This window comes from Poecilia formosa, unplaced genomic scaffold (genome assembly GCF_000485575.1).
Source record: "Poecilia formosa unplaced genomic scaffold, Poecilia_formosa-5.1.2 Scaffold184, whole genome shotgun sequence".
NCBI lineage: Eukaryota > Metazoa > Chordata > Actinopteri > Cyprinodontiformes > Poeciliidae > Poecilia > Poecilia formosa.
Window position 1 is genome coordinate 996,517 of NW_006800123.1, and position 13,374 is coordinate 1,009,890.

Sequence of the window (13,374 nt, forward strand, 5' to 3'; positions counted from 1 at the left end):
TATTTGGCACGCTGTCAGCTCGGTTCATCCATACAGAAAGGTGAACATGTTCTTGTGCCTTTGCATTTCATACCGCGCTTGCTCCGATGAAAATGTACTTAATACACACTGAGCCCTGGTGAGCATTGCACTTGACTGTGAAAGAACACAGACCACTCAAAGCAAGTAATTATATCCCATTAAAGCTTTCCAAATATCAACCTTGGGGATTCAAAGAATCCACTTAGCTTAATGAAACTCCTCAGCTGAGGCTGTGAAAAGTACGAGCTCTGGTCATTGAGCCGAGAGTCTAGAAAACATGATATGAGAATAATAGGAGGTTTATGGGGCAGACACGCCGTTTGAACATCATTTATGTAAATGTCTGCTCTCACTCTAATTGATATTGATCTAATGAAATCTCATTCAAGAGTCATCAATGGGTGCAAGTGTTCTCACCAACTTTGTTAGAGAGCATCGAACAGCTAGAGGCAAGTGATCGAATTTTTATCAGACCTCCTCCAGTTTAGGACATTTTTGCTGGATCACATTTATTTTAATGGATTTAATCACTTAAGGCAGTTATCCGCAATTTTTTCGTTTAATAGCTCACAATGTCACAGACAGCTGGAGTCCAAACTACTGCGGGTTAAACGACAAACAATACAAATTAGCTGTTGAACAACAGTGCAAGCAGATGACAGGAGCAGCTTTAAAAAATAGTTATTACCCATTATATTCATTTACTGAAAATGTCTTTCACTTTGAATTAATTGTAATAAAAACCTCTTCACAATCAGAATGCACCACAGCTCTTCCCCAGTGATTGTTGGAGGTAGGTGCCAGCTGCCCTGCAAGGATAGGATAGGTGAAGAGGTGGGGTTCCACTCCAAATTAAAAAAAGTGAACAATAAATATTTTATTTATTTATAAAAAAAAAAAAATCTGCAATTGCTGGATGGAGCATAAAACACCAGCTTTCAGTCTGCTAGAACAACCGGCTCAGATCTGGTGTTGAGTTTGGACTGCATCGAAGAGAACCTTTAAAGATGGTGCGCTGGTACCGCAGCAAATCTTCAGCAAGAACCTATTTAGTCATTTCCTGCTTGGATCACTTTGTTCCAGATGATTGCAGTGGAGGGATGATAATTGTCCTCCAGCAGCAGGAGGCGGTGTCGGTTCGTCATTGTTGATGGGTTTACGCCGCCTCGGTGTAAATCCGGAGAGCAACAGCTGTGACACCGCTGACGAAGACGGAAGTATGCTGTCGAAACGTCAGGTAGGTCTGAAGAGACGAGGTAATTTGAGGGTCTAATAATGAAAGAAACTCTGGGCCTTTAATGCCCAGATTAAATTAGCTTTTTTGGAAGACGACAATTGTGTTCTGCAACTTTGTTAGCAAGAATACGAAGCTATTTAAAAGCCGTAAGTGAGGTAATCCTGCACAATCACAACCCTTAAGTGCATTAAAAATATATTTTAGCAAAAGCCACATGGGAACTTTCAAGTTTTCAGTGTTGAATCTGTTTTCTGATCCATCTCTCAATGATATGTGAATTTTTTAAATTGAAAAATAAATTGACTACAAACACTGTAGAGTTCATGATTCCCCTTTAACACAAACAGTGTTCTGTAGAAATAATCATCCACTGTCTTTAAGTCGTTTTTTTATTTTTATTTTACCCATGTAAAAAGAAAGAGTTAAGCCGACTTCCCTGAAGAGAAAGACATCACTGCATATTAACTCTTTAATTAGCCCACAGACGTATGAACTTCTCAGCTTCGTGGATGTTGACTTATATTCAGAGATTTATGGAAAGTTTTCAGAGAAACTGCAGAGATGTAAAGAGTACCAACAAAAGCAATATTTATTTAGGGTATCAAAACTTTGATTGTTCAAACCAGAATATGTTAATATGGATATCTTGGCAAATGAAGGTTCAGCAAGAAGCTTCATTAGATGAAGTTCTCTTGAAAGACGGGGGGAAAAAACAACATTCCCTGTGATTGTATGCAGGCTTTTTGCAGCTCATCTTAAACTTTGATGTTTGTCCCATCATGCTCTTTCGCTGGCTCCAAAAGTCGTTACGCCGACACGCCACAAAGCTATTTTCTTTATTGTGATGCACATTATTTTTATTTCAGAATTGCTCCGTTTCTTCCCAGTGTTATGGCTTAATGAATGTTTACGGTGAAAATGATTGGTTATGGAAGAGTTTGTTTTGTGAAGCATCCCTCTGATTTCTGTGTCTGAGAGATAAAAGTGTCCCTGCATTGCAGTGCTTTTTCCAAGTCCATGATTTGGAACTACATTTATAAAGATGCAAAAACACGTGTGAACGTGTTGCTTCGAGGCAGAGGATGAAGCCTAATATTATGGAATGGCCTCTATTTTTCTGTTTCCTTGCAAGACTGCTTTGCATGAGTTTTGCAAAGCCTCGGCAGGGCAGTGGCTAATGAGCCGAATATGAAGATGTAGCAAGGACTGCAGCTGCACTTTCTCAGAGTAATACGCCCTACAAGTCAACAAACCACCTCACAAATTATGCTGCACGCTTTTCTAAACCCATTTTACAGACTTTTCGTGTTTTGAAACAGATATGTTTTCTATCCCATTTTACACTTCTTGCTAGTTATGTTTTGAACCCATTTATTTAGGCTTTAGAATTTAAAGTATCATCTTAAATTGAATAAACTAGGCATGGATTAAAATTACATTTTCAACACCAATTTTTTTTTTAGCTTGTTGCATACAGTATAAGCACTCATATCTCAAACTTTTGTCAGATTGCAATTATGAATTATGTCTTTGATTGAAATTTTGGGAGACAGACCAGGAACACATAATTGTGAAGACTTGGCAGAAATTGCTTGCTGGGAATTTTTGAGGTTTGTCAGTTTTGCACATGTGGAGACTGGGCCATTCTAACAAGTAAATATACTTAAAGATACAAATACTTGAGGAAACAACTAATTTAAAGTTTCTCCATTATAGCATGTAGCTCTGGGTGGTAAAGATTGCATTCACAGCAGGTTTTGATACTCTGATTTTTTGCTGAATCTGTTTTTTTGTGTGTGTTTTTGTCGTGTGTGTGTGTGTGTGTGTGTCTGTGTGTAGTTGTTCTTCATACTGCTAATTAAATGCGGCTGCAATCAGACTTCTGTGTGAACATTTTACGACCCCAAAACTACCCACATGCACAGAATAAGAACATAGACGTCACACAGCAGTTCACTGTTCGCAGAAGTAATAATAGACGCAGCCGTCTATGAAGTGATTATAAAGATGTCGAGCAATGGGAGGTGACAGTATCGTCACAAAAACATAAGAGAATGAAGGAAACGAAGAAAGAAGAAAGCTGAGTGTTCGCATTGCTGGCTTCAGCCATCGCTTACGTCTGAATGTAATGCATCTGGCTTCTTCAGTGCAGAATTAAAATTAATCTCTCATGTTAATGGTGTGAGAGTCGGATAAAATGTGATATGGCCCTTCAGACTCCAGACGCTTTGAAAACTATCTGATGCATATCTAACTTAGTACCACATGCGCACATTTCTTCCAGGTGAAACTATCTGAATTTGGCTGTTCAGATGCACGATTCCATCACCACTATGCTTTACTGTGTTTTATACATCTTCAACACACCTACTGTTTGGCGTTTAACCAAAAGAAGGTTTGATTTTGGCTTCATCAGGCCTGACCATCTACTTTCAAGTGTTTGCTGTGTCGTCTAAATGGATTGTGGCAAACCGCAAACATGCTTCTTTAGGCCTTCCTTTCTACTACAGCTTTCTTCTTGCCACTCTGGCACAGAGGGCCGGATTTTAGAGTGCACAACTAATGGTTTTCTTGCCCATAGATCCTCAAACCTGAGTCCTCCAGAGTTTAAATGGGCCTCTTGGCTGCTGCTCTGATTAATGCTTTCATTGCCTCGCCTGTTACTTTGGATGGAAGCCTGTGTCTTGGTAGGTCTGGAATTTCAACACGCTCTTAAAATTTTCAGATTATCAATTTCATACTTCTGTGTGCGAGGTTTATAAAGGCAGCCTTAAATTTCTCTACAACTTTCTCCCTGCCTGCTCTTTTCTTTTGTCTTTATGCTGCTGTTTGTTCTTTAATGTTCTCTAACGTCTGAGGCTGCGTTCATACTGAGGTTAAATTACAATCAAATAGATTCAATTAATGGAAGTATTTGGCCTCTGAAAGTAACTGATTGAACTTTATTTTATAGCAGACTTTGTATAACATTGGGTTATCACAATACATGTTAGCTGAATCAATTTCATATTGATCAATTTGGTGGATGCAAACCTTCAGGCTGAATGGTCGAGTGCTGGGTTTATGGCAGGTAGATTTCCAGTAAAAACCTGGAAATGTGTTACAGTAAAAAGGAAGGGCAGGTCTTCAATATTTTTTTTTTTAATATGTGGATTATTAAGCTTTGATAGAAATATTTTTGCTTCAACTAACAATGAAAAAAATCACATCACTTTTTAGAAAAACAAGATATTGATCAATTAGTTTTTTTTATAAATAATGATGGGAGCATAAAAATGTTCTCCAGGTCTGTGCAGTATTTAAATTATTTAAATAGCATCTTAATTTTGCAGTCAAAATACAGCATCAGACAAAAGCCCGATTTTACATTCAATAGCTCATTTAAAGCTGTGCAAGTGTATAATTTTTTCCCGCTCTCACAGCTGTTATCACAACTATGACAATGTGTTATTTAAACTGGCTACATCTACAGATGTTCAATGTCTAACTGCAGGGTAAAGTGTGCGCTTCCGCAGTTGGCATTTAAGTTATTATCTGTAATGCATTGTAATGTAATGAAAATAAATTACAAAAACAAAAGCAATTGGTTCATGGTGACACTGATTTTATGAAAACTACTCACACAAAACGGGGGAAAGCAAACACTGACTGGCGATGCTCACACTTGGTTTTTGTTCTGGTAGTAATATATTTTATATTATTTTATATAAAGACGATAATCACAAAAAAACAATTCCAGGATACACAACACAAATCAGGATTCAGCTAAAGATGGCAAGGTCATTAAGTGGACACAATGCTGTCCCTTCATCCATGTGTGAATGTGAAGCAGAAATGGAAATCTTTGAAGTGGAGCTCTAAAGCCTTTACCATGTGGGCCACAAGCAGTAAGGGCTTATGCAGGAAAATAATAGTTACCAATCAAAGAGTCACCTCAGGGCTGTGTCTTCTTCCCTTTCTAAATACACAAATGACTTCAAGTGCCCATAAAAACAAATATATTTTAATAATTTTATGCTGTCAGACAGGTTCTACTTGATGTGATTCTGTAGACCTGGCACTGATCAGAAATGAGTCACTGTTATTTAAATTGAACCCAGCTTTATAAAACAAATGTGGCTAATGTGATGTAATTTATGATTTAACAATGACAGTATTTGCATCTTCACATCTTGCTGGGTTGGTTTGGTTAGGTTTTTTCCCTCTATGTACCAAATTAAGATGTAAAAACTGCTTTTTATATTTATTTCATCTTATAATGTACATTTATTTGTAACAACACAAAAGACATACAGTGGACCACAACTGTCCACAAACAGCTAAAACACTTGAGACCCGTCAAAAAACACTTATAACTGTGGTACTTAATAGATCAAACAGCAACTAAAACCTTTATTCACAAACATATGCACAGTGGAAACTGTTGTAGCACGAACACAGAAGCTAATATCTACAGTGTTCAGTGGTAATTAGACATTCAGGGGGACGGGTGCTCAAGCAGAACAAAAGGGCACCTTATGCGGCACCCAGCTGCCTTAATAGTGTGAGATTTAAAAACAGACAGATCCTACATTATGTATACATATCTGTTTCAAATCAACAGCCATATGCTGTCTGATGCAGATGTTTAATAATGCTCAAAGCTCTACAGGTTGGTTTCTCTAACAATCAAAATGGCAACAACAGAACAAAGTATAGCAATTTCTACTGACCTTGCGATTTGTTGAAATGTACTTTATTTGGCGTTAGTGAAAAGTGGATAAATGACCGTGAAGGTAGATTTGTGTTCTTTATCATTACACAACATAATACAGCACTTTCTTCGCTGAGCCTACTTCACAAACACAGAGCTATCCGCACTGTCTGACATTTACAGTAATTGTGTGTGCTGACTGCAAGAGGGTGGGATGAAATTACACCTACCTGTCTTGGGCTCCACCGAGAAGTACGGCTGCCCGTGGATGATGCTGTAGACCACCCGGGCACTGTTCCCGTAAGTCGGGTCATCTGCATCTGTGGCTGCCACTTGCACCACCATGGTTCCTGTGGGCAGACGGCCACTCATTAGTTTCCAAGACAACATTCAAGGGCCAAGTCATGCTGGGCTAAATGTGGAAATAGTCATATCAGCTCAGTGTGTGACAAATGCGACTTGAAAAGCAAGGGAGGAGAGGGATGAAAATGTAACTTCTGAGCCACTAAATAATCTCATTAGTCATTGTCTTCACACTGTCTTCTTTCATTGAGACTGGTGATTACTCTGAATTTGTGTATTGCTTCATGCAAGTTGCTTGACTGAGTTTCAAACACTTTTTCTTCCCCCCCCCAATAAGAATGAACAAATAAAACACTGTTACTGCCACAAATTCGCAGAGAAACCGAAACAGAATTAAACCGTTACTTCGAGCCTTTAGAGTCCACTTGAGACTTTTAGCCATTTGCTTTGCACAGATCACTAAGCAGCCCTCTTTTTGTCATTTTATTAAGTCTCAACAAAGTAAATAAAAAAAAAAAAGTGAAACTCTCTAGGGCTTTAGAAAGGTCAAATATGCCCCCTGGCAATGTTAGCAGGATGTATTTTCTTTTTTATCTTATTCCACTCTGGCTAAATAAGAATCTATTAACAGTTCCAGAAACAAATGAGAAATAAATAAACCTGTATTTACACTATAATACAAGACCTGCACAGGCAGTGTCACATCCGACAGAGTTAGGATGGAAAAATTGTTCCTGGGGAGTATATTGTTCTGCAGAGGGAAAAGTGTAGCTGTGAAGTTCAAATTATATCTTAAAGCAAGTGAAAGATTGCAGCCATAGGGTGCAAACATCTGAGGTGTTTTCCTTTTGCTTGTTTAGGGTGTTCTTTCAAAATGTCATCAAATTTCTACAGAGCACAGAAGGAAGCGTTTTGTGCTTTTGGTATTTAAATGAATAAGTTGTGTCGCTGTTTGTAAAAGGAAATGTGTTTTTGAACACTATAATTTAACTCAACTTTGTGTTTGGTTCTGGTGTAAAAAAAAAACAAAAAAAAAAAAAACAAAGCACAAAATTGGACTGAAAGTGTTGTTCATGATCAGAAAAAAAAAGTCGTCATTCAGACATCTGGATCAGAAAATCAGAAAATCAGAAAATGCTGCAATATTAAGGAGTTATTCCATTCCACTGCTGCTAAATATGAGATTGCTGCAAAGTCAATAACTCAGTGTAATATACGTCACTTTCTTAGATAATGTTTTTTTTCCAGTTTCCATTTTCAACTTAATTTTCGTGTATGATCGAATTGAAATGTAAGCAATTGAAATAAGAGCCACGTTCTGAACTGAAGAAGTTATTTGGATTTGAGGTGAAAAGCCAGAGAAGCCATCCAGCCGCCTTATGCTCTGATGGTTAGACGATGTTTCTATTCAAACTTGTCACAGACTGCTTAACTTTACCAGTTGTTATATAATTAATTAAAAATATAGATTAAAAGTTCGTTGAATATGCATGTAGCAAATTATTTCAAGGCAGCAGAAATATTAACTACAACCAAAAGCACAGGTGTGCTATACAGACATTTTTTTTTTTTTTATTATTATTTTTTTTAAATTAGAGTAACCTAAAGCTGACACATTGGAAAGATTTGCCGGCTTCATAATCACACACTTTAAAATTAATGTATTGCGATTTATGCATTATTCTTAGCACACTGATGCATTATTAACAGTTTCTATTCAGACAACTGGTTGGTTATCAAGTCTATATAACCACCGAACGTGAAGCTGTTTCAATAATCCAGTTCAACAAGTGAAACTCAAATATTAAGTAGATTATTTCCCTTAAAGTGATATGACGCATTTGTTTTTATTATTTTTGTAGATTGAAGTGCAGCTAATTAAAAAAAATAAAAAAAATGCAGTTTCTTCCAAAAATCTGAATATGGTGCTAGAACACCACAGACATATCAAACTATACCATTTAACATAACTATGCTTTTCCCCCTGATACTCATGCTCCTTTTCTCCTTCAAACAAACTTTCCATTATTATGCCTGGATACATCCCTCTGAATAATGTGTGGGTCATAACTTGACCGTAACGGACATTAATATCCTTTTTATTGGTCTTATTGATGAGCAATTATATCACAATCTTTTTTTTTTTTTATTAAGTTTAGATTTCATTTATTAAGACATAACAGTAAAAAAAAAATGGTTGAAAAAAAAAAGAAAGCCACATTGTAGTCCTGCGAAGAAACATGGAGGAAAGGAAAGAATCATAACCTGCAGACAATCCTGGAAAATGTCGATTGAGATTACTAGCTCCAGGTCAAAGCTGACACTGTGCTCTGCTATGAAAGTCCAGATACGTGGCCTGGTCCTGTAACAGTATCCTGCCGTTTCTTGTAAATCTCCAAACTTCCGCCAAGCGTCCAACACTGAAATCTGTTCTTAAACCCAACTGTTCACACACCCACTGACAACTGATAAATTGTGTCTGCATGCAGCACAGCATTGTCCTCTCCCACACTTCCTTTAGTACAAAATAGAGAACATAAGCCCTCTTTTTTTCTTCCCTTTTCTTTTTTTGCTCCTCGTTACACCTGACTCATGTGAATTATACTGACAGCTATTGGCTCAGAAAGCGAAGCAGAGAAACATTTTCCAGGCAAAAGCATAATCAGCAAAAATCAGTGCCATTCAATTTCAGTAAGACATTCATTATGGTATAAATGAGCCTTTCTGTTCCAACTGGGCTCGTTTAATGTGCATGAAGAAAGCAATTTTAGGTCAAAGAATTGATATCCATCTGATAATGTGGAGGAAAAGCTATTTAATAAACTCTTACATTATCACAAACAACCGTGATGGCTCAGGGTATTTTTTGCTGTGTTAGACTAGACGTCAGTGCGGGTCCTAAAGCTGACGCCTACAGGCAGTGTCTAGCTTGGCAGGAGTGAAATCATCAACACCAGGCGTTGTTAAAATAACCTTGAAAAAAAAAAAAAAACAGACATTCAACAGAGCAAGGCTTTTTCCAGCCTAGCATGGGAATACAGTCCTCTGGAAAATTAATTGCCCCTTATGGATTCTGATTTTAGCACAACTTAATGTTTCAGATCATCAAGCCAGCTTCAGTATCAGATAGTTACCGCTCCCCTATCAAATCATGACATCATCGTGAGTATCGACTTATTTTGGATCAAAGGTCAAAAAGAACCTGTATAGAAGTACAAAGGGAAACGTCGAGCCCTTGAGCCTAGTCAAAGTTCTAACTGAAGTCCATTTGACATACTGTGGGATGTTTGGAACAGGATTTAGGATGTACAAGCAAAACAGTAAAAAACAAAAGAAAAAAAGAGAATGGCAAAATTTATGAAACTGGGGGGCAGTTACTTATTCACATGGGGATAGTTTGGTTTATTTTCTTGTAAATCTAAGTCATTTGGTGATTGTTGTACTTATAATGAATTGAAGCGTTTTAGTGTGACAAAACAGCAAGAGCAGCAGGAATCTATTACTAGAAAGTACTTTTTTTAGAGCACGGTAAAAGCCTGGTATGTTCGATATTCCACATCATCTGGCACAATGGAGATATGCGACAGAAAGTGCTGCTGTTACACGTACTCAAAGAGAAAAGTTTCCAATAAAAGTCTCACTTCTTACATGAGATGTGTTTTACAGGCTTTTACAGAATGAAGTGATCTGAAAATTGAAAATTAGAGTTCTCCATTTTGGTCATAAAGCAGAATTAACAGGCTTTGGCCCTAGATGTGAACAATATAAAGGCACAAAAAAAAAAAAAAAAAACCTTGGGGAAGTTATCACCAGGCCAGCTGGGGAAGGACACCTAGATTATATCATCACCTCTTAGTTTTGACAGGTTATATTGCTGGTAGTTTAACACACCAAGGTCAAATTGTATGACTGTACGGAAGAGAACTAAGGGAACGTCAGAATTTTTTTATTACGGGTTTATCACTTCATGTAAGGAGACCTGAGGATTTAAATTAGAATCCCATAAAGAACTGCACAGAGCACAGCTTTAACTTGGAACTTTTTAGCTGTTTTGGTGTCCTCTGTAACATAAATAAATATTATGATGCCAGCGGAGTAAAATGGATGAAAAGAAAAGGAGAAAAAAATCACAGATGAGCATCCAGATATCTGAACTGATTCGTTCTGCTTCACCAGGCTGTCAGCCTGTCAATGCCCCCCTTTAATGTTTGTCCATCTTCATTGATGTGATGGCGCCAAGCTCCGCATTTTTCATCCATTCTCCACAGTTGTATAGAAAAAAAAAACACTTTCTAATCATTTCCTTTTCTCTGGTGGACAACTGTCATGTGTCAGTAACTAAAATAAATGCGGCGTGCCTATCATGGAGCAGAGCGGCCCTTAGATAAACAGAAAGTACGACACTTGCAGTTTGAGGCTGCATTCTTCACAATATAGCCAAGCAACAAAGACAGAGTCCAGCCTAGTAACAGCTCTCTCGGGCCAATACCACAGAAACAGCAACACCACCATCCCTCCAAAACCTCTCTGTGAGCTTGAGGGGCCCCAAGGCCCACCGATGCATCAAAAGCTCCGGGCCAGGGGCCTTTGGGCGCACCGGCCCCAAAACCAGGCCAACATTTACCCCACCAGAGGAGAATTACATGTTAGGAAAAGCACTTTCTCACATAAGGTTGGTTTGATATTTTTTTTAGAATTTTTTCCCTTAAAAAATTAACATGATGTAAAACATCTGTTAAGTTATCAATCAGCATTTCAGGCAGCATCAAGATCGTGAATGTCCCCAAAGGTCTTGATGTGGCAGTAATAATAAAACTACGTATTACATTTTAAGTTTACTTCTTAAAATATTCTTAGCATCTCTTTGCGATGCTGTAATTAGGTTCTATACAAATGGAAAAATAATATCTAAGCTCACAGATGTTATCTTAAAGTTCAATTTATGTGACCCCCAAGAGTCCAGAGGGGTCACATAAATAGCTACGGTGGGCTGAATTTGGCCCACGGGCCTCAAGTTTGACACATCTCTACAGTTAAAGCCAAAGCCAGCTTATTTTTAAGCTGGCTTTGGCTTTGTACTTGTGTAGCACCTTATCAAGTCCAGAGGACCACAAAGCGCTTCACACTACAGTCAGTCTCTCATTCACACACACACACGATGATAGCAGCAAGCTACTGGACAGTAGCCACAGCTGCCCTGAGGCAGTCTGACAAGGACCAAGGCTGCCCTGCACCGGCACCCAGATGACAGCTGTACATTCACTTTTGTTCACTTTTTATTGAACAATTCAATTTGCAGACTGAAGCCTTTGCAGAAATAAATTTTGCAGAGCTCTTTCACTGGATTGGATTAAGCCTTAAATGTCCACCCGAAATGCTCATTAATAATGAACAGCGAGAAAAACTTTGCATATTTACAACAAAGGATCCTAATCAACATTCTCTTCCAATTCCAACTTTAAATAATGAAGAAGACTCCATCCTTCATCGGCGCTTTTATGAATTAGACAGAAAGTATGACAGCCGGATAAAGTTGGAGCAGTAAATTCAAGAGCTGTGGCCTTGGGTTGACATTACATTCCCCATGCTTGTAATGAGCCCTCTAACTGCTCTTTTGGCCCTTTGCGGTGCAGCAGGAGAGGGCCTGGCCTCATGACTGTCACACCTCCGACTGTCCTCCAGCTCTCTTGTCTTTTATTTGACACCTCTCCAGTGATTAAGACAAAAGCCTTCAGAGATCCTTGGGCCGAAAGGTCTCAGTGTTTCTGGATGGGTTCTGTCTCTAATTACTTTAATTAAATTCATGATTTTCTCTAAATTGAACTCATTCATCAGTGGGGCAAAGCTGTGACCATTAATGATTTAAAGGCATCTATAAAGGAATTATTGAGGACAGGAGGTGCTTGGCCCTTCCCTCTTCTTTATCGCATTGGTGATTGCTCTGGGCAGATATTTACAAAGAGAGGTGATGCATTATTCTCCTGTTGGCTGCACAACTTGCACTGAGGACTTTCACAGGAGGTGGCAGAGTAAATAAAGTGACTCAGGTGACCCCGTTTTTCAGCACTTGAGGGTGTAAACGCGCCCTCCTCTGTAGTTCGCGCACCGACTTCCTGTCTTATCTCGGGTTGGACACGAGACTTGGAGGCCTTGTACTCTAATCCTCTGGTTCTTTAAGCCTGAGCTCTGTACCTCCCGTCGACAGTCAGCTGTGTAATCCTTTAGAGATCTCTGCGCCTGTGCTGTAAGCAAAGCGCTGCTTCCTTTGGAAGGCTTCCTGGTGTCACTGTATGCCTGGTTAAATACTCATTTTGACTTTGAAGGTTCTAAAAATGCCTCGGCTCCTTTGTTATCACGGACTTATACCTGGATGCTGCTGTCTGTGTGAGGCGCCGAGGCAAAGATAGCTTTAACTCCGTTGGTGCACTTCACGTGAAAGAGGTCGTGGTAAAGCGATTCAGTCACAGCTATCAACACATGAAACGGCTCCATTCAGCTTAGCCATTATTAAGAAAGAGTAGTTTTGCTAATGTTCTACATGATGTGCGCTGTTAATTGCAATGGGAGAAAAGTCAGTTAAGATCAACCAATTCATTCTACAGCATAGAATGCAATAAGATATCAATAATTCATCAGAAGTCATGAGTTATTCCTTAATCTTTAATGTAAATAGCTTATTTACCAATATGAGGATGTCAAAGAAAAAAAAAACCATAATGAGCAACAACAGTGTTGCGATGATTCAAGTCTCATTACTTTTGGATGTGAGGTAAAACAAACAGATCTTCTCAAAACTAAGACATTAATTATAGTAGCAGAAACTATCAACGCAGAAACTGAAATCTCTTGCAATTTTAGCTGTTCACAAGCCGGCGCTTCTTACTGGCTGCATTTAGCAGTTTGGAAACATACCAGTGGCAGCAGTATTCCTCAAAAACACAAATAATAAACAAACTCAAATTGAAATCTTCCATCTCCATCCAAGTTACATTTGATGCCTGTCCAAGTGTTGCTTTTATTTTAGATTGTGGGTTCATTACTTCACATTTAATTTCCAACATGTTTCCTGCTCATGTTAAGAGATTCGATCCATCCATCCATCCATCCATCCATCCACCCA

The 13,374-nt window shown here is 38.5% G+C and overlaps 1 protein-coding gene across 1 annotated transcript in view; it reads right to left on the reverse strand.

Annotated features, from left to right (window-relative positions):
* LOC103147556 (cadherin-7) overlaps positions 1–13,374 on the reverse strand; it is a 130,165-nt gene that overhangs the window by 58,459 nt on the left and 58,332 nt on the right. The window contains exon 4 of the mRNA XM_007565956.2: positions 6,182–6,301. Coding sequence (XP_007566018.1) covers positions 6,182–6,301 — 120 coding nt within the window. The remainder of the gene's footprint in view (positions 1–6,181; positions 6,302–13,374) is intronic.